Genomic DNA, 25,991 nt, shown 5'->3' with positions numbered 1-25,991 from the left:
TTATATTGGTCTACTGTTTCCAGTTGTGTACCTTCCAGCATTATTTTTCCTTTCTTCTTCTGCCTGTTGACAGACATAGTAACAGTTTTTGATTTATTTATTATTAATCCGTGTGCTTTCAAATGTTCATTCCAGGTGTTCAGCCTTTCTTGGACTTCCTTCTCTGTATTTCCCCAAATTACTACATCATCTGCAAATGCAAATGCATTGATGTCCATATTGTTCTTCTGCTTAATTTCTTTCATGACTTCATCCATGACAGTGATAAAAAGTAATGGTGAAAGGGTACTGCCTTGTTGCACTCCTTTAGTGGTTTGGAACCAATCAGAATTACCGTTTCCTATCTGTACGCAACTGCAGCAGTCTTCGTAAAGCATTTTAACTTTCTGGATAAGCCCTTTGGGTACATTCTTCTTTCTTAAACATTCCCATATAGTCTTCCTTGGAACACTATCAAATGCTTTTTCGAGATCCAAAAACACTAGTGTTAAGTCTTTGCCCTTCTCCCAATGCTTTTCTAACAGTATTCTAAGTGCAAATATGAGATCGGTAGTTGATCGGTGTTCTCTGAATCCATATTGTTCTTCCTGTAGTTGTGGTTCTATTATTTTCCTTAGCCTCTTTTCAAGTATTTTCTCAAATATTTTCAAAGCATGAGACAATAAAGTGATCCCTCTATAATTGCTACATTTCTTCCGGCTTCCTTTTTTGAAGAGAGGTATTATTATTCCCTTTTTCCAATCATCTGGGACTTTCCTATCCTTCCATATTGCATTAATTACTCTATGAAGCCACTGTATTCCTATTGCACCAGTTGCTTTGATCATATCTGCACTGACTTCATCAAATCCTGTAGATCTTTCTTTGGGCATACTATTAAGGGCCGTCTCTACTTCCTTCCATGTTGGCGGACTCTCTTGGTCAGGCTCATCATTGCAGCTTAAACTGACCTGCGTGGTTACATCATTGGAGTCTTTCCCAGTACTGTTGTATAAATTATAAAAATAGGATTTCATGATCTTCCTTATTTCTGTCTCCTCCCTAACTATGTTACCATCTGGTTCCTCTATTGCTGTTATGTATTCATTGTCTCTTCTTATATTTCGTATTGTTCGGTAAAGTAGTTTAGAATTAGCTTTGTTGTCTTGCTCTAGTTTATCTGTGAAATCAGTCCAAGCTTTCTGTTTTTCTTCGGCCACAATTTTCTTTACTTGTAACTTCTGATCTCTGTATTTCTGCTGCAGTTCGTTTACTCTAGATTCGTTCCTTTGACGTCCTTTTTGCATTTCTTTGTCTCTGGCTTTCCTGGTTTCATTTTTCACTTTCACAGCAATCTTCACCCGATCGTTCCACCAAGGAGTTTCTTTTCCCTTCATTTTGCTATTAGTTTTACCACAAACTTCTAATGCAGCTCCGACAATGCTTTCTTTGAATCTAGTCCACTCGATGTTGCCTTCTTGTAATGCATCTGATGGTAATTTATTGGTCACTTTTTTTGTGTTTTATTGCTAGTCAATACAATAAAATTCTTTTATGTTTTACAATACGGGTGTGGAAGGTATTGAAGGATTATCAGTGTGTGACACAATATCTGTCATAAAGGGATGTTTTTCTTCAGTTTCTCTTTCACAATGGACAAGTTAATATGCCTCTTAGCCCAGAAGGCATTGCAAGAGCAGTGGCATTGGTGGACGATGGATGCAGCATTCGTTATGCGGCTAATGCTATCGATGCATCATATGGAAGCGTCCAGTGTGCTCTAAGATGATTTTGTGAACTCAGTACCTATCACAGACAACCTGGATCAGACTGTCAGAGGTCTACATCTTCTAGGGATGATAGGTTTCTTAGTCATCCAAGCCTTGAGAGAACACGCCAAACTGCCGCCGTCCAAGCCAGAAATCAACTCAAAGCAGTAAGAAATGTCCCTGAATGTCACCGTGACTGTGAGGACTGTCAGACGAAGACTCCGAGAAGCCAATTTGACCTCAAGAAGACTGGGCCATTGCTCCCCCCGCCCGACACAGAGAGAGAAAGTGCAACTTATTACAGTGGTGGAGCAGTGGTCAATGGTACTGCTCACTGATGAGTTAAGATTTTGCCTCCAGTCCCCCGATGGTACAGAGAGAGTGTGTGGGGAAGGCGTGGGGAGCGATATTCACCTTGCAACATCTCCAAGAGGTCACCATTTGGGGGTGGCTCCATCATGGTATGGGCCAGTATCAGCTTTGAGGCCTAGAGGGAACTTCTCATTGATGGAGGTGCTCTGAACACAAACCATTACACTGTAGAGATGTTAGCAGAGCATGTATCGCCTAGGCTACCTTGGTTGGTAAAATAAAAATTTAATCCTGATGCATGATAATGCACATCCCCACGCCACTTGCTGCATGGCAGATTATCTACGTGACGTCCTGATACGAACACTCAACTGGCCAGCTCGCAGTCCAGACCCCAATCCCATAGAACACCCGTGGGATATGCTTGGCAGAGACGTTCAGTGTTGCAACTTTGACACCCTCAACAAAATGCGGGCAATACTATTGGAAGAGTGGGCGGAAATCCCCCAGGAAATGATCTAGGACCTTTTAGCTAGCATGCAGCAAAGGATGGTGGCCGTAATCATTGCCAGGGGTGGTAACATCCGATACTAAGGCAAGATAAGTCTAGACAGTCATCAAGAAAACTTTCAGTGGTATGTTCATAAGTTTACTCAGTGTGAAGAAAAAGGAAGGCTTAAGATAAAATAAATACATCTTTTTCTCTTAAATGAAGGTGATCCACTTTTTTGTCTGCCAGTATATTTACTTACATAAAAATGTTGTGATAATGTGTGTTTTTATGTGAAATAAGACTAGGTTTTTACACTTAGGGATGCACAATAGGAATAATAAACTTTGTAATCTGAGTTAAAACATATGCAAGAAAAATATGTAATTATACGAAAATCCACTCCCTAATCATAACACTATATTACACTATTTCACAACACTGGATATACACTCCTTAAACTTATTTCTATCACAATACTAAGCTTCCTCCTACAGATCAAACAAAGAAACTTATGACCTCTTGCTTTCTAATTATCATGAACACAGTCCTGAGCTGAATACATAAGTTCAAAAATAGTTGAATAGTTAGATGTAATGGCACATTGTTTTCCATCACGAATGCACTGTATAGCCTGTTCATGGGTTCGAATCTTGTTATTTCTAAGTTGTAAGAATATTGCACTCAGGTATGGAATCCTATCTGTACTGTTTCCATCTCTAGAATAGAGTCTGTCCAACATAAATGTTTGTGTATTTATTCTTACAGAATTGCCATCTCATATGACTGCATATACCATAAAAATTGGAAAACTCGCTGAAATTACAATCTCTTCAAAAAGGACGTGTAAACTTTGATATTACTTTTATTTGTAAACAACTCTCAAATAAAATGCACTGTATTCCTGCAGAAAGTGATCATATGGCTTAAAAATAAAGTTAATTTCTAACAACCAACAATCAAAGAGGGAGAATACAATACAACACACCTGACAGTAGGAACTTGGAGCACAAATGGATGTTGATACTGGTGTGTAGTCCGGAGATGACTCGATAAAATACTCTCTTTTCCAAGCACATTCCTGTAAAAGGAAACCACTGTCATATGAATTACAAAAATGAAAAATGATTTTTATATACAGATGCTTCCTTTTATTTACATTTTCATCTTCAAGAAAACTGTGAATTTCTGTGTTTGAAAATAAGAAATTATCTATTCTATCCTAATTTACAAACTTACCAGTACCTTGATTATAATCTTTAAAAAAAAAAACCATACAATCTACTTTGACTAGCTGTAGACAAATTGATAGAAAACACATCAACATTAAACTATTTCCATGAGGCATTTTGTCCTTTAAAAATTAATCCTGATTGATCTCAGCTATTTTGATGATAGATTGTTCTCGGCTATTTTGATGAGAAATTTGGAATTTTGTGAAGAGTATACAAGCAATAAATATAGCCTTACCCTACTACCAAGAAGATTACAGTTATAACATCTGTACAATGATGATAACTTTCAAGGGAAGGTCTGACTGTTTCATGCCAAATTAGGCTCAGAATGCGACGTAAAGTCAAGTCTAATGTCACTGAGAACAATAGTGATAGTCCTTCAATCCATTTTTGTACCACGTGAAAATAATTAAAAAACTGAACAGGGCCATATGCTGCTCACAGCTACAAGTTTTGACGTAGACTATGTACTGCGAGATAGGTACTATCAAAATAAAATATTTAGTTAGTATTATTTTTAAACTGTATTGTTGATATTTCTCTTAATTCTTAACAAATTTACACATCTTTGAGACAAAGTCAATGTACAATGGGTCTATGATATGAGAAGTAACAAACATCTAGTAAGAGATTTCCATCAATATTCCAGGCAAAAGCTAAAACTATATTTGCTCCATACAGAGTCATGGGAGCTCCGATGGCTGTAATGGATCTCCAGAATGATCAGTACCCTCATTTATGAGTTCCAAATCACTTTGCATCACTGGGGCAGTGTATGTGCTCAGCAGGGTCTCCAGCAGCGTGGAACTTACTTCACAGTACGCGGATGTCATAAATTCATTATCTTCCCGATAAAACTTTTGACGCTTGCTGTACACCAATCCTTCTTCTTCACAATGAGATATTGAACACTGGTATTGCACATGTTGTCGTCTAGAGGTTACTTTGATTTTAAAATCATGTTTTTGTAATGCTCAGCAGCCCAAGTACAGTTCCAAAACAATAGATGCATTCTACATCAAAAACAAAAAAACAAACCCCAAGGCACTATAGCCCTGAAAGGCCTTAGCCTACCAAGCGACTACTGCTCAGCCCGAAGGCCTGTATATTACAAGTTTGCGTGTCAACAAATTCTCTCAACCATTATTCTTGGCTTTCTAAACCATCAGGTAGATCCTCAATGGGCCATGAACCAGCCCTCGGATCCAGGTAGAAATTCCTGACCTGGCTGGGCAGGGCCTTCTGGCATGAGATACTCTCTATCCCAAGACTTTGGGGGTGGCTACCTGAAAGTAATAAATGGTTAAATTGTTCAACTACATACGAGGCATGTTTTTTAAGTAAGTACCGTTTTGATATTCTGCCGATGCAGCGCTGCGGTTGGCATTCCGTGCACACGCGCTATGTACCTGCATCTATTGGCAAGGCTGAGACGCCATTGTGGCAATAGTCGCCCTTGTGTACATTTGTTGGCAAGCATTTGAAATGGCCTCGCTGATCGAGAGTCCCGCCGACTGTGAAGTCTGGTCTGTTATTCGTTTTCTGAGTGCAAAAGGTTTGAAAGCTATCGATATTCATCGTGAGATCTGTGCAGTTTACGGACCAAACATTATGAGCAATGGAACGGTTAGGAAATGGGTTCGAGCATTTAAAGATGGCTGCAAAGATGTGCATGATGAAGAACGGAGTGGGCGACCTTCAGTCATTAGTGAAGATTTGGTACAGGCAGTTGACCGAGCAGTGAGAGAAAACAGATGCTTTACAACGACGATGACAGTGTCAAGATGGCCATGTTGCAGTGGCTGACAAATCAGGTGACTAACTTCTATGAGGATGGTATGCAAAAGCTCGTTGTACGATATGACAAGTGCCTCAATATTGGAGGGAATTATGTTGAAAAGTAGAGTAATGTACAGGCTTTCATATACAAATAAAATTGTTAAAAAATCTCTGTTTTTCATTTATTTCAAAACGGTACTTACTTAAAAAACATGCCTCGTATGTTGTTGCAAGCAGAGGTATACCATGAGATGGTGTGTGTGTGTGTGTGTGTGTGTGTGTGTGTGTCACACACACACACCCACACACACACACACACACACACACAAAAACTGGTGACCGAACTGTTGCTTAACAATACCTTTCCTTCCCAATAAATCAGTAGTGTGGACATCGTAGCTATATAAATGATTAATTATACTTCACATACAAAGTTCTTTCTTTCCTTTGCTAGTGATTTGACATTTCTGTAACTCAGACATGTTTTTGGTGACAATGGGATTAGGAAAAAACTAGGAATGGAAAGGAAGCAGCTGTGGCCATAAAAATGTGAAACCAAATACTAAGTACAGTACATTGGATCACTGAACATGATGCACTAAGTCCTTTACATGAATATTATCATCATTCTTAACAGTGCTCCCTGTGAATAACATATAGGGTGAGTCAGAGAAATCTTCACTTCAAATACTTCATAAAATGTTAAAGATATTGAAAATATGTTTTCACTTTCAGTAATGTTACCAAGGGATTCATACAGCAGAAGTCTGCCGTAGCAAGTATGGCATATAGCGAGAACCTCATTGTAATGACAGATTTTTCATGCACCTTAAAAATTTCTATATTAATCTGTCTAATATCCTTCTCAACACCGAGTGTTAGGCGGCGGTAAATAACTCAAGCACCTAAATGGACCAACAGCTTCGAGCGGATGAATCCCTTTAGGAGGGTGATGTTCCCTCAGTGGAGGAAATGACACTGAAACCCATCATGCAGCGTGTGTTCTCCATGTTAGGGGCAGCTGAAAAAAAAAAAAAGCAGAAGGCAACAGGAAACCACTGCATCAACATATTTCCCAAGATAAGCAACCATGGTTAGGAGTGAAGATGGATCATGGTCTTCGGAACCCATCCGGCAGGAGAGGAAATCCCACAATCACCCAATGATGTCATACCAAGGTGGTGGCTACTTGAGAGTAATAGATGAATCTGTTGCCCATACCTTCCCATGTGTAATGGTGAGTAGCCTTATGCTTTAAGAATGTATTTGAAACTCTTAATCCCATACTAGCATAGAAGTCCAGTAGATATTCCTATTAGCTTTGATATCTTTCCCACACTTAAACAACAACTATATATAAAGAAAGTAAATTTTGCATATTTTCTACAGCCACAAACAAAACCGTAATATTTGTAGTTACTTACCATTAAGATTAGAAGTCTCTATATAGGACCTGTAGCTATTCTTTGGCCTGAAATAAATGAAACAACAGATTTATGGAAAGAAAACAAGAAAAACTATCTTAAAAAAAGAGACAAAACAATAAAACCTACCAGATTTGAGCATTACCATAGAAGTAGTATCAAGTCTGTAAGCTGTAAATTGATAGTTAGGAAATAATAACTCAATTTCGCCTATTAAAACAACAATAATCACCACCAGGGCAATTAGTTCAGCTATCAATAACCTACAGTCAATGCTTAGGAGCTTAGAATTGTGTATATCATTATCAATAAATTTCTTCCATAAAGCTAAGTTGTTCTTTGAAAATCATACCATTAAGATTTATATATTTCTCATAAAAACATTGTAACGAAAAATAGATGTTGATTTAAAACTTAATTTCTGCAAAGTAATTTAAGGAAAACCCATATATATAACACTTCAAAGCATATTAACTCACTGACCCACACATTTTTGAGGAAAAAATATGCCTGCTTTTCCTCATAGTGAGAAGTTTATTTAAATCCTATATTACACAGAGGAATGTTTAATATTGTTCAAACTGGTTGCAATAACCTTAAAAGTTAAATTTAGAGGACAAATTGGGGCATTACTTATTTAGCAGATGGCTAACATATAACATTACATATACTGTAAATACAGCAGTAATACATAATATTTACAGTTTGAAGTACCTACAGGTTCAAGTTATTTACATAGTCAATACACAAAGGTGAGAGCTAAAAGTCTCTAGGGTTTCCCTGGTAGGCGGTGAGAGGACACTGCTCCACAATGTGCCGAACTGTTTGCTTCACAGCACCACAACTGCATGCTGCTGAATTAAGTATTCCCCATTTAAAGAGGGAGTTGGCACATTTGCCATGGTGGGTATGCTGTTGCTTCACATCCATAGGTTTAACCTCAAAGTGCCCTACACATGACCCTTGGGTGGTGCAAAGAAACCAACAACATTGGGAGCCAGACAATCCTTGGGATCTCATGGCTTAAAACATATCACAATGACAAGATCTCAGGGAAACGGTCCTTACAAGGACCAACAATATAGGAATCTAGGCCGAAGTATTCAAATAATGCAGATCAACAAAGAAGGGCTAAGCAGATCAAAGTGTCAGTTTTTATCAAGACTATCTCTGGAAAACAATAATGATTAATTGCTTTATAGGAAACTCACATAGCAAATGAAGATCAACTGCATACTAGATGTAAAATACCAGGTTATGAACTTCTAGGTGCAACATTCCATCATGCATACGGAACCGAAACATACGTACGAAATACAGTCAACTGGGGCAAATATTTGTTTATAGGAAGAGGAGTTAGGGATTGGAATAATTTACCACAGGAGATATTCAATAAATTTCCAAATTCTATGCAATTATTTAAAAAAAAAATAGGTAAACAACAGATATGGAATCTGCCACCTGAGTAATGGCCCTAAATTCAGATCAGTGGTGATTGATTAATTGATTGATCGATTGGTATTATTTGAACCACTTCGGAACACGGAGTGGTATTTTACAATTACAATGCTCACACTTCCACACAGATTTACTTCTTTTCCCTTGTTTTCAGAATACAATACACTTGATTGTAGGCTGTTTCTTTGATGCTGTATAAGGAATTTTCTCTTGAAAATGACCTCTCTGTTTTGCATGAATCTTCAATGGGCTCAGTCCAATGAAAGCTCGTCCTCTTGTCTTATAGTAGGGTAATGTCACACTTTCCACAGGTTGTTCAACATAATTTAGACAAAAATCAGTGAAGTCAATCAATCACTACCGATCTGCATTTAGGGCAGTCACCGAGGTGGCAGATTCCCTATCTGTTGTTTTCCTAGCCTTTTCTTAAATGATCGCAAAGAAATCTAAAAATTATTGAACATTTCCCTTGGTAAGTTATTCCAATCCCTAACTCCCCTTCTTATAAACGAATATTTGCCCTAATTTGTCCTCTTGAATTCCAACTTTATCTTCATATTGTGATCTTTCCTACTTTTAAAGACACCACTCAAACTTATTCGTCTACTGGTGTCCTCCCACGCCATCTCTCCTCTGACAGCTCGGAACATACCATTTAATCGAGCAGCTCGTCTCCTTTCTCGCAAATCTTCCCAGCCCAAACTTTGCAACATTTTTGTAACGCTACTCTTTTATTGGAAATCACCCAGAACAAATCGAGCTGCTTTTCTTTGGATTTTTTCCAGTTCCTGAATCAAGTAATCCTGGTGAGGGTCCCATACACTAGTTGGGGTCTTACCAGAGACTTATATGCCCTCTCCTTTACATCCTTACTACAACCCCTAAATACCCTCATAACCATGTGCAGAGATCTGTACCCTTTATAAACAATCATATTTATGTGATTACCCCAATGAAGGTCTTTTCTTATATTAACACCTAGGTACTTACAATGATCCTCAAAAGGAACTTTCACCCCATCAACGCAGTAATTAAAACTGAGAGGACTTTTCCTATATGTGAAATGCACAACCTGACTTTTAACCCTGTTTATCATCATAACATTGTCCACCATCTATCTTACAACACTATCGAGGTCACCCTGCAGCCGCTCACAATCTTGTAACTTATTTATTACTCTGTACAGAATAACATCATCTGCAAACAGCCTTATCTCTGATTTCATTTCTTTACACATATCACTGAGATATATATATATATATATATAAAAAACATAAAGGTCCAATAACACTGCCTTGAGGAATTCCCCTCTTAACTATTACAGGGTCAGATAAAGCTTCGCCTACTCTAATTCTCTGAGTTCTATTTTTTAGAAATATAGCCACCCATTCAGTCACTCTTTTTTCTAGTCCAATTGTACTCATTTTTGCCAGTAGTCTTCCATGATCTACCCTATCAAATGCCTTAGGTAGGTCAATCGCAATACAGTCCATTTGGCCTCCTGAATCCAGGATATCTGCTATATCTTGGTGAAATCCTACAAGCTGAGCTTCAGTTGAATAACCTTTCCTAAACCCAAACTGCATTCTGTTAAACCAGTTATTAATTTCACAAACTTGTCTAATATAATTCTCCTTGAATGCAAGGCATTCATTGCATGCATTATGATAACACAAAGAACTGTCTGATGTACGATTTTAGGTTGTTTCAAGTCAAATATTAATTATTTCATCTCTCAGAAGTTAAAAGGTCTGCGCACCTTTACTGGTTCTGTTGCTTGACTACGTGTGGTGCTGGAGTAGTCTCGCCGTCTACTCCACTCTAGGAAGAAAGAGACAGCGAATGGAGGAGTTAAGGATGTAAGGCATTCAATCTTAAAATTGCATTCGGTGGCAGACGTAGTTCTGGAACCCTCCGAACGATGTCGCTGCAATTGAAACTTGGTCAGAATTTGTCACCCCATACCCATGCTACCCTCTGCCATCTGATAGCAACTTGGAGAAAGTCAGCATCTTTACAGCAAACGGGACCCACAGATTACGCCCCAGCGAGAACTCTAACGTGACGAAACTGACCAATGTCACTGGGGTGACTTACCTCCAGTGCTTGAGTTGTGGCTAACTAGTGAGTTAATTCATTGGGTTTTCGGTGTTTTATTATATTTTGCGCACATGTGGTATTAACGATGGATGAGTCTAAAACGGATATAATTGTAAATCAGTTTGAAAAGCCATTTACTGGCCGTTCGTTTGATGAAAAGTTTCAAATAGTTAAAGCCAGGAGACCTCTACCTTCCCTCGTAAATTATTTCTTCTTCTTCTTCTTCTTAATCTGCTTACCCTCCAGGGTTGGCTTTTCCCTCGGACTCAGCGAGGGATCCCTCCTCTACCGCCTCAAGGGCAGTGTACTGGAGCTTCAGACTCTGGGTCGGGGATACAACTGGGGAGAATGACCAGTACCTCGCCCAGGCTGCCTCACCTGCTATGCTGAACAGGGGCCTTGCGGGGGATGGGAAGATTGGAAGGGATAGACAAGGAAGAGGGAAGGAAGCGGCCGTGGCCTGAAGTTAGGTATCATCCCGGCATTTGCCTGGAGGAGAAGTGGGAAACCAAGGAAAACCACTTCGAATGGCTGAGGTGGGAATCGAACCCACCTCTACTCAGTTGACCTCCCGAGGCTGAGTGGACCCCGTTCGGCCACTTTTCAAATTTCGTGGCAGAGCCGGGAATCGAACCCGGGCCTCTGGGGGTGGCAGCTAATCACACTAACCACTACACCACAGAGGCGGACCCTCGTAAATTTAAAAACAGAAAACAAGAATTGTGTACACACATTCAATCCAGAAACTTACAGTAAAACTGTTTGGCTCGAGTTCATCTACATGTAATTAGGGCGAGTAGAATTGAAATTTACTTAATACATTGTGAGGTTGAGAAGGGGTGAAAAAGAATTTCCAAAGTGGCCGAGATTGTGGATGTACCAATATTAAAGTAGTATCCATAGTTTTCGGGGTTGCTGAGATGAATAGTGACACTCCAGATGTCGTTTAAATCCAAGTTCAACTGCACTGGCATGGGGGTGAGAAGGGATGAAAAAGAAAATATCCCAATAACACAGGTTATAGATGAATGTATGTTGCAGCATAGATCTCAACTAAACATAATACACATATGGCTTACTATATGAAGAAATGACAGTGGGAACACGACTCCCCTAACATCGTGACTTTCAGGATGCCGTTTAAGTCATAGTCAGGACCAGTCGGAATGGAGGTTGAGAACAGGTGAAAAAAGACACCCACAATGGCTGAGATTATGGATTTATGTGTTATATTCCAGCATAGCCGTCAACTAAAATTGGTGAACACATGACTTACTATACTTTAAGGAAAATAATGGTGTGGGGTCGTGATCGCACAGAAGACTCAAAGAGAAATTCAGAATGTGAAAGTTCAATATTGCACCGCTCCCGCGTCCAGGTGGGGATACACGAGTTCCAGACCAGCTCTTAATAACGATTCCATCTACCTAATTTTTCTGGGTTGTGAGTTCTGCGTGAGAAAGTACACCGACGGCCTATGGTAAATCCCAACCTACGTAGAAGGACGTCTCCAACACGCTATCAGTCGGATACCATACTTGCATGTTGCCGAAATTTATCGTAAAATTCAGGTTATTACGGCTTGTCAAGAAATTCGTACATGTCATCATCAAAATTGCAATCAGAATTAGTCATTATAGGCTTATATCTAGCACTTATTCTAAGTAGGCATTAAAAGAATTTTAATATTTTCACTACTCATCTTTTATTACCAAATCAGTCTAAGTATGACTTGAAAATCACGTAGAGTATCTTGAGAAATTATTTTATACAATGTGGCTGGTTTCATACGCAAACAGCATCTCTAAGTGCCGTAGTTATGTTGCATTGAAAGAAAACAGGTTTGGAAAACCTTTAACAAATAAATGGAAATCAGGCCTCATTCATCTATACGCTAATCCTGGCCTGTCGAAAAATTATGTCGTAATTAAGTATTATCCTTGAAAATTAAATGAAAAGGAAAAAATTAAATTATATATAATTAAGTGAAAAATTATTCAATATAATTGTAATAATCAGATGCATCCAATTGGTTTAAGTAAAACAAACTATACTCCCTACTATATACAATATTTCAAATTGGGGTTTCAATTGAAAATGTGAAAATGCAAAGAAGGTGGCCAATAATTAATCAATTAATTAATTAATTAAGATCTGGAATCTTTCCTTATTGAGCTGGATTGCTCCTCAAAATTGCCAAAATTCAATCATTTGAACCTAAATTCACATGTGACTAGAGAAATGCATATCACTTAGCTGAAAACTTCACATCAATGTCCATGCACAGTAGGAAAATCGTGTGAGAAAATAATGTTTGTTCTTAAGGATATTCACTAGTTGAGGTTTCAAGTTTTCATAATGTTTCATATTTCATATTAACTGACCTCCATATAAGCAAATCTAAGTCCACTTTAAGTCGTAAGTAATCTCAAATTAATTCCATCATAAGGCTTATGTGGCTAAATCATTCAATTATTATTTTAATCTATGGTTGCAATTCAATTAAAGTGCGTATATGGCTTAATATAGCATTACCAAGTGTATTTAACTAAACTTCCAACGAATAATACCATAGGTGGAAAAATTGACACATTAGAAGACTCTATCTTCATCTAAAATCCATATATGAAAGACTAAGTTACCAGTGATGTGTCAAACTGCTCCCATAACACCATAAATTAAGTTGCCATATGTGAGAATACATGAAAACGATCGTAGATATGTCAGTGAAGGCCTAAATATTGACGTAATTGGCCTCTCGGCTCTTCTGATGATCCTACATACTCAATTAATCCTATACTGATGGCATTGAGATCGTATCCTAATCTGTATTATATATATTAGGGAATAAAAAATAGCAATTGAAAACAGTACGTTTCAACATATACCTTAGCATGTGCAATTTACACATACTACCATCTCTCGAAGAATACTATGACCAACTTTCTAAATAACAATAACTATCACCATCATAATCTACTATCAACTCATATGATTATTTCATTCACCATTTATCACTTCAATTATCGCGTAGCATTCATATTAGTGCGTCTCAAGGCACTCGTTTCATCAAATACACAGCATATGTGCCATAACCTACACATATAAAACCATTATCATTACTGTCATAGTATCAAAGATCAGCACATCACAACATTAAACTGTGCTACTATATTTTGTCGTAAACATTCCCTAAATACGATCTCTACGCTTGTTATTTTGGTTAAAGCCATCACACATGTATATTAACTTCCGCTTAATACTCTAACACTTCACTGACAACGATTTAAAAAAAAAATATCAATTACTTCTCTAACACCATATTGATAAACTTGCGAACGGCATTCACTGGTATTTTACACCTATGTATGGGATTAACGGTAACTTCAGATGAATACCTATTTCCTTGTAACTACACTTGTATATTAACTACGCACACACAATGTCATAATGCACATCACATATTAGCCAAAAGAATAAAGGTTTCTACTTACGACACGACTCATAGGGGACTTAACTTTGCTTATTGGGTAGTGATTTCCATCTCGCTGTTGTTCGTCAGGAATGGTAGGCCTCGCTCCATGGTTCGGCTTAGGTAATAGGGTCCATCTCGTCCTCTCAGCTGATTACCGCCCTCCTGGGTCATCAATCTCGTGAAGCGCCACCATAGCCGGAGTAGTCTCTGCCTCAGCTTCTTAGAACATCATAGTGGTCTTCATTACGTCAGGGACAGAATAACACAAGGCATTAGTTGATTTATACATATCGTAATCTGTTTCGTAGTGCTAATGAGAAAAGAATATATATATTCTGGTCCGTCTAATTTGCTTATAACAGCTCTAGATGTCCTCTTATTTTCAACTGCCTTGCTCGCCGAACAGATGTAAATTTTACGTGCTTTTAGAATTGCACTTTATATCCCGTTGAATTCTGCTCTCTTCACGTTGTGCAGTATCGGGCAAATATAACGTTTCCGAGCCCAACCGTGACGTAGTACAGAACCAACTTGACGTTTCCTTACAGCTGGTCTATAATTTCACGTATATGTGTCAACCTACAGCTGACGTTAAGCGGGCTGTCGCAGATTTAATCTCTTCTTCAACAATTGATTATAGAATCTGATAAGTGGTTCGTTTCTTTACACGACTCCGTCCTTTCTTCGATGCAGTGCTGGATTGAGATTTTGTTCTAATGGAAGTCTTTTTTCAATAATCGGTTTTAAATAATCCGCTCTCGTCATTCTTTCGCACTGCCTTCTAAGAGTAGTTCTTTCCATGATTGCCGGTTGAAATTATTATCTTTTCGGCTCGTACCGTTGCTGATTGCTTTTATATTGATACATTAATAGCTGGAACGCCATTTTTGTTCCTAATACTGCAACTATAGAACGGTGAAATGGCACATTATTAGCATCGAATCTGTAGTTCCTGTGGTCGCTGAGATGTATTGTGACACTCTTGATGCCATTTAAGTTTTTTGTGTCATTTAAGTTTGCATTTTAGTATTCGGGTGCCTATTTTCATAACCTCATAACTTACTAGGGTACCCCTAGTGGAAGGGATGACATTACAAATAATCTAAACCTTTTTTTTTTTTGCATTACATTGCACCGACACAGATAGATCTTATGGCGATGATGGGATAGGAAGTGCTTCGGAATGGGAAGGAAGCGGCCTTAGCCTTAATTAAGGTACAGCCCAAGCATTTGCCTGGTATGAAGATGGGAAACCATGGAAAACCATCTTCGGGGTTGCCGACAGTGGGCTTTGAGCCCACTATCTCCTGGATGCAAGCTCACAGCTGCGCGCCCCTAACCGCACGGCCAACTCGTCCGGTAAAAATAATCTAAAACAGGCGATATTAGTGTCGAAGCCATAGTTTCCAGGATCATTGAGATGAATAGTGACACTCCGCATGCCTTTAAGCCCAAGTTCAACACCACTGACATGGTGATTCAGAAGAGCTGGAAAAGAAAATTTCCAAATTGACCGAGATTAGTGTTGATTACACAGTTTTCTGTGTCCCTTGGCTGACTGGCGACAGTCCCAGTGATGGTTGGAGTTGTGTATATCATATCTATAATGCGACACATTACAACTCATTTTTATTATATGTTTGAAAGGAAATGTGAAATTAAATCATCTCAAACTAAAACATAAAATTATACACATAACTGTATTTCTAAATCTACAAAAGAGTTCATAAACTATCATCAACATCACAATTAAGAAAACTTCAAATGGGTAATACAAATCCTAAACGTAAAAGGTGTGAAATAGAAAATGACCAAAATGATAGATTATAGATTTATGTGTGTAACAATATCTTTCAGAATAGCTCTAAACCAAACTTTGTACAAATATGAATTACTATCTCAGAAAGATACTAGAAGGGTAAGACACCCGTAGCAATCCTAGGGGATGGAATGACATACAAGAAAAAAAGGGCAGAAGAACAGCTAGATCCAGAGCTGGGTGATTACCAAGGAGGTTTCAGAAAAGGACGGTCATGTGTGGAGCAGATTATGAATCTGAAATCTGTCCTTTCATATCTTAAACTAAGGAGCAAGCCTTTTGTAGTAATGTTCATTGACTTTAAGAAGGCCTATGATTCAATTGATAGAACTACCCTACTTCAGACCTTAAAGGAATTTGGCTTGGATGGTAAAACAAGAGTGATCATCCAACAGACTCTCACCAACACCATCTCAAAAGTGAAGTTTAGAGGAGAGACTTCAGATGCCTTTGAAATACGGACAGGAGTTAGGCAAGGAGATGGTCTCTCACCTCTGTTGTTCAACTGCGTTCTTGAGAAAGTGATCTGCGAATGGTGCAGAGAAATGAGTTATGAAGGAGTCGAAAGCGGAGTCACACTAGGCCACAAAAACAAGAACCTTTCAATTGACTGTCTAGCATTTGCAGACGATCTCGCGGTTTTTGCTGATTCCTTGGATGTGGCCACGAAGCAGATCAACCAGCTTCAAACACAAGCTGCAAAGGCGGGCCTCCAAATCTCCTTTGAGAAAACTAAATTCATTACAAACATTAAACTGGCACCAAGTGAGCTAGAAGGGACTCGCGGAAAAGTCAAGCGAGTTGAAAAATTTAAGTATCTTGGTAAATGGATAGAACCTAACATGTCCGAAAACGAAGCCTTTTCTTCACACATGAATAAAATGGAAATGGCTTACCATCTGACTAAAAATGTCTATAACAAAAGATCTATATCTGTGAATGCAAAAATTAAACACTATTGCACTGTCATCCGGCCAGAGGCTCTATATGCAGTGGAATGTCTCGCCATGAACAAAAAAGGCATGATGGAGAAATTGGAGGCCAAGGAAAGAAAGATTTTGAGAAAAATCTTACGTCCAGTCAAAGACAACGGCGAGTTTAGGAGACGGCATAACCAGGAGTTGTACTTGCATGTGGAGAAAATAACTGATGTGATGCAAAAAGGAGGATTACTTTTTATGGACATATGGCCCGAATGAATTCAACACTGTTAACCAACCGCATTTTCACTTTCCTCCAAGAGAAAAAGGCAAAGCGGGCATGGTTCAGTGAGGTACAGAAAGATCTGCAGGAGATTGGAATCTCATTTGAAGATATCCAGGAGTGTGTTCCACTTAAGAAAACATCAGAGTTTCCAACCAAAGCCGAAGATGAAAACTGGAAAGGCATGGACGAAAGAACGAAAGGGGCAAGACCGTATACGAATGAAGGAATACTGGACCAACATTAAAGCTCAAGGGAAACAGTTGAAATGACGTGGTTCTTAGTTGGCCAAAACAAAATAACAACAACAACAATAATAATAATAATAATAATAATAATAATAATAATAATAATAATAATAATAATAGGGAGCCTCCATGGCTCAGACGGCAGCGCATCGGCCTCTCACCGCTGGATACCGTGGTTCAAATCCCGGTCACTCCATGTGAGATTTGTGTTGGACAAAGCGGAGGCGGGACAGGTTTTTCTCCGGGTACTCCGGTTTTCCCTGTCATCTTTCATTCCAGCAACACTCTCCATTCTCATTTCATAGCATCTATCATTCATTAATAAATCACTTTGGGAGTGGCGACCCCATCGTACTAACAGCCTATATCTGCTTCATTCATTACATCCCTGACCCGGTCAATGACTGGAAAACAGGTTGTAGGTTTTTCAATAATAACAATAACAATAATAATAATAATAATAATAATAATAATAATAATAATAATAATAATAATAATAATAATAATAATAATAATAATAATAATTACAAAGAGCATACAGACTCACTTGCAGCAGATATAATAAAAAAATCTATATCCCGAAATGCAAAATTAAGACATTATAACACTGTAATCAAGTCTGAAACACTATATGCATCTGAAACACTGATCATTGGGAGCAGATCATTGATAAAAGATGCAGAAAAGCAAGATAGAAAAAAAAGGAAAATTTTTGGACCAGTCTATACAGGGAGAATTTGGATGATAAGGAAATCTCATGACCTGTACCAACACTCAGAGAAAATCTCAGACACATTTAGGTCTTATGGCAACGTTGGGATAGGAAAGGCGTAGGAGTTGGAAGGAAGTGGCCGTGGCCTTAATTAAGGTACAGCCCCAGCATTTTCCTGGTGTGAAAATGGGAAACCACAGAAAACCATCTTCAGGGCTGCCAATAGTGGGGTTCGAACCCACTATCTCCCGGATGCCAGCTCACAGCTGCGCACCCCTAACCGCACAGCCAACTCGCCTGTTATACTAAGTCTTCATGATCTTCTTCCTCACATTATTACCGTGTGCCAGATCTCTGCCTTCTGTATATAGTATGTACAAATGGTACCATGTTTTAGACTAGTTTCCACTGTCTTTGACTGGTGTTTCGTCTAAGTAACAGCAAAGGCCCTTACACATGGTAATGTCACGTAAGGCAACATAATTTTTCTTACAATACATATCTTGCAAATATTCATGTCCATAAAACTGTTCTAAATCAGAGACCATTTTGTTGGACATAGGTCTCGATAGATGAGGCTACCTTGTGACATGGCATGGAAATGTCATGTGCTGGATCAGTCAGATATAGATCATGATGCTACATATTTTTTTTCAATTTATCAGAACTCTTTGCCTCCCTTGTGGGTGGAGTAGTCTTACGAGACTACTAAGAATCTGTACTCGCCCTCTCATCTTCTAAGCCCAAAAACATATCTATGATTCTATGTTTTTCCATGTAGTGGAGAAATTTAAACTATCCATGCTGCTCACAGTGTCATCAAAGAAACTGCCTTCAATTAATCCAGATTCATCAATCTGCTCTGTGACTGTGTCTTCAGACAGGGATAAATAACATCCATAATGCACTGCAGGAATAAATATAGGGAAGGATGTCCATGATGTCAGACAGTTTCTTATGCTGTATAGGAATGATCTTATAGTGTTTTGGTGTTAAGATCATAAACCGTGATGTCTATGTAGGATGGCCAAGCATCTTGACAGTTTCATGGAAATCTCTACGAAGAGTTCCCTTCCTAGAAAATTCAACCAGAATTTGAGGCTAAAAATTTCGAGCCTGTAGCTTCTGAAAAGCCATGTGTTGCTGTGTTTCTTTTTTGTTATGTGCTGTGCTGGCACTTTGCTGGACTCTAGGAAATTGCCTTGTTTCATAACTGACAACACTTTTTTTTTCTACTCTGCTTTTGTTGACATATCAACCCAGTCAGTGTGTAAGAAGAGTGGAGCGCCTTTGGTATTTCTGATATGATGATGATGATAATTATATTTAATTTACATCTCACCAACTACTTTTATGGTTTACAGAGACTCCGAGATGGCAAAATTTTGTCCTGCAGAGTTCTTTTACGTGCCAATAAATCTACTGACATGGGGATGAAGTATTTGAGCACCTTCAAATAACCCCAGACTCAGCCAGGATCGAACCTGCCAAGCTGGAGTCAGAAGGTCAGCGCTCTACCGTCAGAGCTACTCAGCCTGGCTGTGGTATTTCTCAATGGATGCAAAATCTCTACCCAATGGGAGTCGTGTGTTCACTAGTAATCAAAAATTTGTGTTCATTTTCTTCAAATTTGTCACCACATATCAGAGACAACCGTATGCACACAACAATCCAATTCTGATTTTGTCCAGTCTAACTAAGCAGTATACTCGGAGCTGTCAGTGAAGAGATGGCATGGAATGAGATAAGTAGACGAATAATGTGCTTGAGTGGAGATTTTAAAAGTAGGAAAGATCATAAAAATGAAGATAAAGTTAGGATTTAAGAGGGCAAACTGGGGCAAATATTCATTTACAGGACGAGGAATAAAAGACTGGAACAATTTATCAAGTGAAATGTTTGAAAAATTTCAAAGTTCTTTGAATACATTTAAGAAAAGGATCAGTAAACAACTGATAGGGAATTTGTCACCTGGCAACAGCCCTAAATGCAGTTCATTGATGATAAGACTAATTAACGATGTGTCGTGTTTTGGTGCAATACATAGCAACAGAGCATGTGCTATCATGTCTTGGTTTCTTCAAACACTACTCGGCAGGTGGCTTGTCATTCTCTAGAATGATATGAGAAACATAAAAAATATACAAGAAAACCCTTGATGTGTTAGTGCAACGTTAAACCACCATCATAATTTATAACTTTCATTTCCATGTTGACGTTTGACTTATATGATAGGAATCAGTCAAGGGATGTTCTACCATTCAACACTTTATATAATGTATATCAGTTATATATTTAACAAATAAAGACTAGTTTCAATTCTCTTGGAATCATCATCAGTTCAAACAAATACATAAATAGGAAAGGTATCAGGGTTAACAAATATTTTACATAAAATTTGCCTTTAAAATACACTTAAAATGGTTAAAGATAACTACACTACAACTTCTGTGGAAATTTCTATACAATAGTATACCTGTAATACTGTGGATAGTAGGTAGAAAATAGCTGTATAATTGTAAATATCATGTTTTATTTCAATTTTCCTGTGAGTTCTACAAAATCTCTCCTTAGCATATAGGTTTCCTCTTATCATTTTGCTTACTATGTATGTTTTTTACATTGTATGTGTATTTGTGTTCATTGATTTCATAAATTTCCTCTGTGCTTTCATTTCTTGTGTATTGACAGAGTGAGTTTCCCATGCGGTTAGGGGCACGCAGCTGTGAGCTTGCGTTCAGAAGATAGTGGATCTGATCCCCACTGCCGGCAGCCCTGAAGATGGTTTTTCGTGGTCTCCCATTTTCACATCAGGCAAATGCTGGGGCTGTACTTTAATTAAGGCCACGGCTGCTTCCTTCTCACTCCTACCGTTTTGTCGCCATAAGACCTATCTGTGTCAGTGGGATGTAAAGAAACTTGTATTTAAAAAATCTTGTGCATTGACATATACTGATACTACTCAGACTTGAGGTTGGCTTATAGCGTTAAAGAGGGCTGAGGTCCAAGGTGATGTTAGTGTGAGGATGAATGTTCACTCCTATTTCTGTCACACTTTTTAATCTGAAATAAGGATTATCATTCCCACTACCTGCTCACTCCCTTCCTTCACGGCTTTGTGGATTAGTAACTAAGCTTCATTGGTTCTTTTTTCTAACAGAAAAAATAAAGCATGGGCCAATGTTCAGGTGTAACATTGTTCAGAATGAAGTATAACAGGAAGAGTTAAAAAAAAAAAAAAAACCCCAAATAAATAACCACAATATGACAAAAATTTCAATACAGTACAAATAGTTCAGGGTATATACATTCAAAGCCAGCCCCGTGGTGTAGGGGTAGCGTGCCTGCCTCTTACCCGGAGGCCCCGGGTTCGATTCTCAGCCATGTGAGGGATTTTTACCTGGACCTGAGGGCTGGTTCAAGGTCCACTCAGCCTACGTGATTAGAATTGAGGAGCTATCTGACGGTGAGATAGCGGCCGCGGTCTAGAACGCCAAGAATAACGGCCTACAAGAGTCGTCGTGCTGACCACCTGACACTTCGTAATCTGCAGGCCTTCGGGCTGAGCAGCAGTTGCTTGGTAGGCCAAGGCTCTTCAAGAGCTGTAGTGCCATGGGGGGGAATATATATTGAAGGGTGGAGAGGGGAGGGAGATTAGAACCCAGGGACCCTACGCGCATAAAATGATTTAAATTGTCTGCCTGTAGTTTTAGTTTAGACCGTTGGCCAGCAGAAGCACAAGCGTGCAGCTCATGGCAGCCAATGCGTTATGGAATTCAAATGTAACACATAGATTCTACTCTGTCACATACTCTTTGCATAGAAATGCACTAGGGGAGGTATACATCTCCCTGCCTAGTTCATATATGCAAGACATCGAATAAACCTTAGTAGCAGTAATAGTCACAAAACTAAGTTGAGAGAACAGTCAGCATGTCCCAACAGCATGACAAGCCTTTGATGAGTTTTAGAGAAGCCATATCATCAGAATAAGAGAGGTAGGTTGGATATTCTGGCGCACTGCTTCCCACTTGAATCATTCTGACTAGGCTGTGCATCAGTATTTTCCAACAGCACAATGCCCAGTCTCGTAGTAGAACACGGGTATCTCTGGCCTGCCTTTGGGAGTAAACATGCTTCCTTGACTAGTAAGGTCTCCAGATCTTTCGCCTATCGAGAATGTTCAGGAGCAGATTGGCAATTTCGGCAGACTGGGAGGGACAGTTGTGCCAGCTGTGGCATGATTTTTGTCAGGAGAACATTCAATGTCTGTAAGTCTCCATGCTCGACTACATCATTGCCTGTCTTTGTGCTACGGGTGGTCCAACACCATTTGTTACCTGGCAATAAATGGTTGGTGTAGTAGAATATTTTGATGTTTTCTTCATACTGCCATATCCTGTGACTGTACCTACTCATATGCCCCTCCAATGGCTCCTTCATGATGCACATTTTTTTTTGCAAATGAGTGCAATATTAAATTTTCTGGTCTCTACTTACTTTTAAGAATCAAAACTAAGAAGTGAATGTACCTGAAGCAATTCTCCCTGTAGATACTATTCCAGATGCGATGTGCTGATTTTCCCTTGTATCCAGTATACCTCTCAGGATTTAGGAGGAGGTCTACATACTGAGCTTCTTCATCTTCACCATTTATAACACAAAAATTATCTGTAGCATCGTCATGAACTTTCCACCGGGCAAACTCTTCATAAGCTGCTGCGCTGAAACACAAGGTGGACAATATTTCAGTTAACTCAATGCCACCTTCAAAGAAATCTACAGGGACAATTGTCGTTAGGAATCATGCAAAATATTGTTATTTTTATTCTGCATATAGAAGGCATTAATTTTATAATTTAAATTCATGTCTGTGTATCAATGACGGTTAACACAACTGACACGTAAGTCAAAGAATAAAATACTACAAAATACAAAGTTTAGAGACATAACAGGACAAACATACCAGCAGGTCAGTGTTGGAAAAGGGAGCAACAAGAAAGAGACAAGGACAAATATAACTTGATTTGACATGTTTGCTCCCTTCCAAAACTTAAATCTTACAGTAAAGAAGACGTAGAATTGTTTATGTTTATATCTTTGTGCTGAATGTGAATATCCATTAGTTTTAATCAGATGTCTATTCTTTTCAATATTTTAATGGTTTTTGAATAATTATAAATTTACAGTTTTTTTTCTGGCAATTGTAGGTGTTCAAAGTGATCATCAGCAGATGCCTCTAATGTGACATTCCAGCTGCATTAGTACAGGGCAGATCTTGACGACCTAAAAAATAATTGAAAATGCTCAATAAAATGCCCTTAAATTTATGTAAAACTGCTATAAAATAAGTAAAAAAGGACTAACATGAATGACCAAACTGAAATCTGGTGACTGTGTAACAATGGTTTTACAAGAAATATAACCATGTTTTATTCACTGCACAGCACTCTTTTCTTACAAAAATAATTAGTCCTAATTTTCTTGGAAGTGTATATAAACATGCACATATCGATTTGCCTCCAAAGAACTTTGGAATACTTGATGTTCTTAACACTCATTACAGCTTTCAGATGTGTTTCTCATTTAATGTGCTGTTGTACAACGAGTTTCCTTTCTGCACTCACTTTTAACACTGCACAGTTTACTAAATAAAATGCGCCCATCTGTTATGACGTCTTTTCAAAATCCATTCTCTAGCTGAATTAAAAATGCTCTCTTTGGTGATTTTACTTTTGGCATTTTTCTTTCTCAGAACTACTTGGGAGGATAATTCGGTGCTCAAGTGGAAATTTACGTAACTGTTGTTTCCAATCCCTTCTTGTTACCATTTGTGAATGTAATACTGCAGTAGTCTACAAGGTGGTGAATGACTGATTGTAGGGGCGGGTGCAAACGTTAGTAAATTTCTTGCGCTTGAGACATGTTAGGAAATTCTTTCTCCTAATTATCTGAGTTCTGTATTGTGTTCCTGCACATATCTTGGAAAGGCAGACTCACAGGTATAAATACTTTCCTTACCCTATTAGTCACCAACAACTGCTGGTCAATTTGCTTGGTCATGAAAGATATTTAGCCAATTTAACTAAATATACTTTTTTTTTAAAGGGGCGGGAGGTAATTTTTATTGTTCTCATTTGTGGACTTTTATCACCCTGACAATATATACATGGATAAATTTAAAGAAACATTTTGAAATGGTCTAAAAAGTATTCAGATATTTCCAAGGAAGGAATGCCCATCAGGTGCATCACGCGAGGTCCAGTGTCAACGGAAAACATCGTTTTGGCTCTACTGAAAACTACATGTTGTGGAATATTATATGTTGGTAAATGTGAAGAAATTACTAATATGGTATAATGAGTATCGTTAGAAACATTTCAAAACATATTACTCAACGTTCAAAGATAAGCCTATGGTAATCTTTGTCAGCACTGCTGTATTTGCCTGCATAACTTAAAGTCTCATCATCGGGCTCCAAACTGCATAATTTTCCATCCCGTCCATTGCATCCAAAATGCTGCTTTTCTTGAAAGATTTCACGAGGAGACCTTCAGGAATGTGAGTGTGAACTTTGGTCCCATTTTGCCTGTAGGGATCATGTTGTAATCAGTTCCTTTGAGGTTAGGGTTACTCGCTTTTAACTACTACTTCTACCAGTAAAGCTCATGCAACTTCCCACTTACTCGTCACATACATAGGCAAATGTCTGCGTTTTTTTCTAGTCTACATGAATAATGTATTTGCAAGTATTTCGTGGTGAATATGATTTTTCATGCTAAATTCATGCAAATGGCAGGATTTTGTAAACTGGTTAGATTTTGTGATTATTCACGAATAAAATGCACGATTTCCAGACTTTCATCACAAGATTTGAATTTTCTGCAAGTAAAATTAAGTTACCATAAATTAGGCATTTATCGTTAATACCAGAATATCACACCCCTACAATCAATCAATCAATCAATCAATCAATCAATCAATCAATCAATCAATCAATCAATCAATCAATCAAGATCTGCATTTAGGTAATAAGGTACCTCAAAAATTCCAGAGCATATACACAGTTAAATAAGTGAACTGTCTTTTTTTTTTAAATGGAAATACATGTTGATACTAATGTGACGCATTATCTTGAGATTTTGCTTAAAAGACTGAAGTCGCTGTCTGAAGTGAGTGAGAGCTAACTGTTTTTATTGTAATCTCTTCTTCTTTGTGAACCACCTCCATTAGTGAAGACTGGCTACAATCTTGGTGAAGCTGTTTCAATCATCTGCCGTTCTGTTTAAGGTCTTAGAATACTGTTCCTGAGCAGCCCCACAGGTTCCTCAGCCATGAGAGTCTTCTTCGAACTCAACCTCCTCACCCATCAATTTTTCCATGCAGGATCTGCTTTAGGACATGGTACTTTTTGTTTCTAATGATATGTCCTAAGTAGGCTGCCCTTCATTTTCTTGATTATTCTGATTAGCTCTCAATTCTTTTTCACGTCCTTCAGTATCTCTGCACTGGAGACATATTTGGACCATGAAATCTGCAGTACCCTTCAGAAGATTCAAATTTTGAAGGCTTCCAATCTCTTTATGGTGGTGTTTTGAGTGTCCATATTTCAGCACCATACAGTACTGAATACACATAACATCTGAAGAAGTTGTATCTTACTTCCGACCTGAGATTTATGTCGCATAGTAGGTCTGTCATCTTTACAAAGCTTACGAGAGCTATTTCTATCTGCACACAGATCTCTTATATTTGGATTTAGATCTTCAGTGACCCAACTTCCAATATACGTAAACTTGTGCCCTATTCAATGTGTCTGCCATAGATGTTCAAATGGAACAGTGTGCCTCAACTTCTACTGATGGTCATAACCTTTGTCTTTTCAGTGTTAATTCTGAGTAGAAGCACATCACCTTCAGTCACTATCTTGATATAACTGCAAGTAAACACTCGGATTCTGGATGGAAAAGTAACATCTCATTTGTATT

The 25,991-nt window shown here is 38.3% G+C and overlaps 1 protein-coding gene across 7 annotated transcripts in view; it reads right to left on the bottom strand.

The window, feature by feature from the left end:
- The window catches only part of Ero1L (endoplasmic reticulum oxidoreductin-1-like protein), a 194,439-nt gene that overhangs the window by 71,580 nt on the left and 96,868 nt on the right, over nucleotides 1–25,991 (bottom strand). For all 7 annotated transcript variants that reach the window (XR_011017600.1, XR_011017599.1, XR_011017596.1 and 4 more), the window contains exons 6-8: nucleotides 22,536–22,727; nucleotides 6,989–7,035; nucleotides 3,539–3,631 (exon numbers count right to left, since the gene is read on the bottom strand). Coding sequence is in view for 2 of the 7 variants with exons in the window: in XM_068225422.1 (XP_068081523.1) it covers nucleotides 3,539–3,631; nucleotides 6,989–7,035; nucleotides 22,536–22,727 (332 nt within the window). In the remaining 5 variants the exon portion in view is untranslated. The remainder of the gene's footprint in view (nucleotides 1–3,538; nucleotides 3,632–6,988; nucleotides 7,036–22,535; nucleotides 22,728–25,991) is intronic.

This window comes from Anabrus simplex, chromosome 1 (assembly GCF_040414725.1).
Source record: "Anabrus simplex isolate iqAnaSimp1 chromosome 1, ASM4041472v1, whole genome shotgun sequence".
Lineage (NCBI taxonomy): Eukaryota > Metazoa > Arthropoda > Insecta > Orthoptera > Tettigoniidae > Anabrus > Anabrus simplex.
This window is presented reverse-complemented; position numbering and strand designations above follow the sequence as displayed.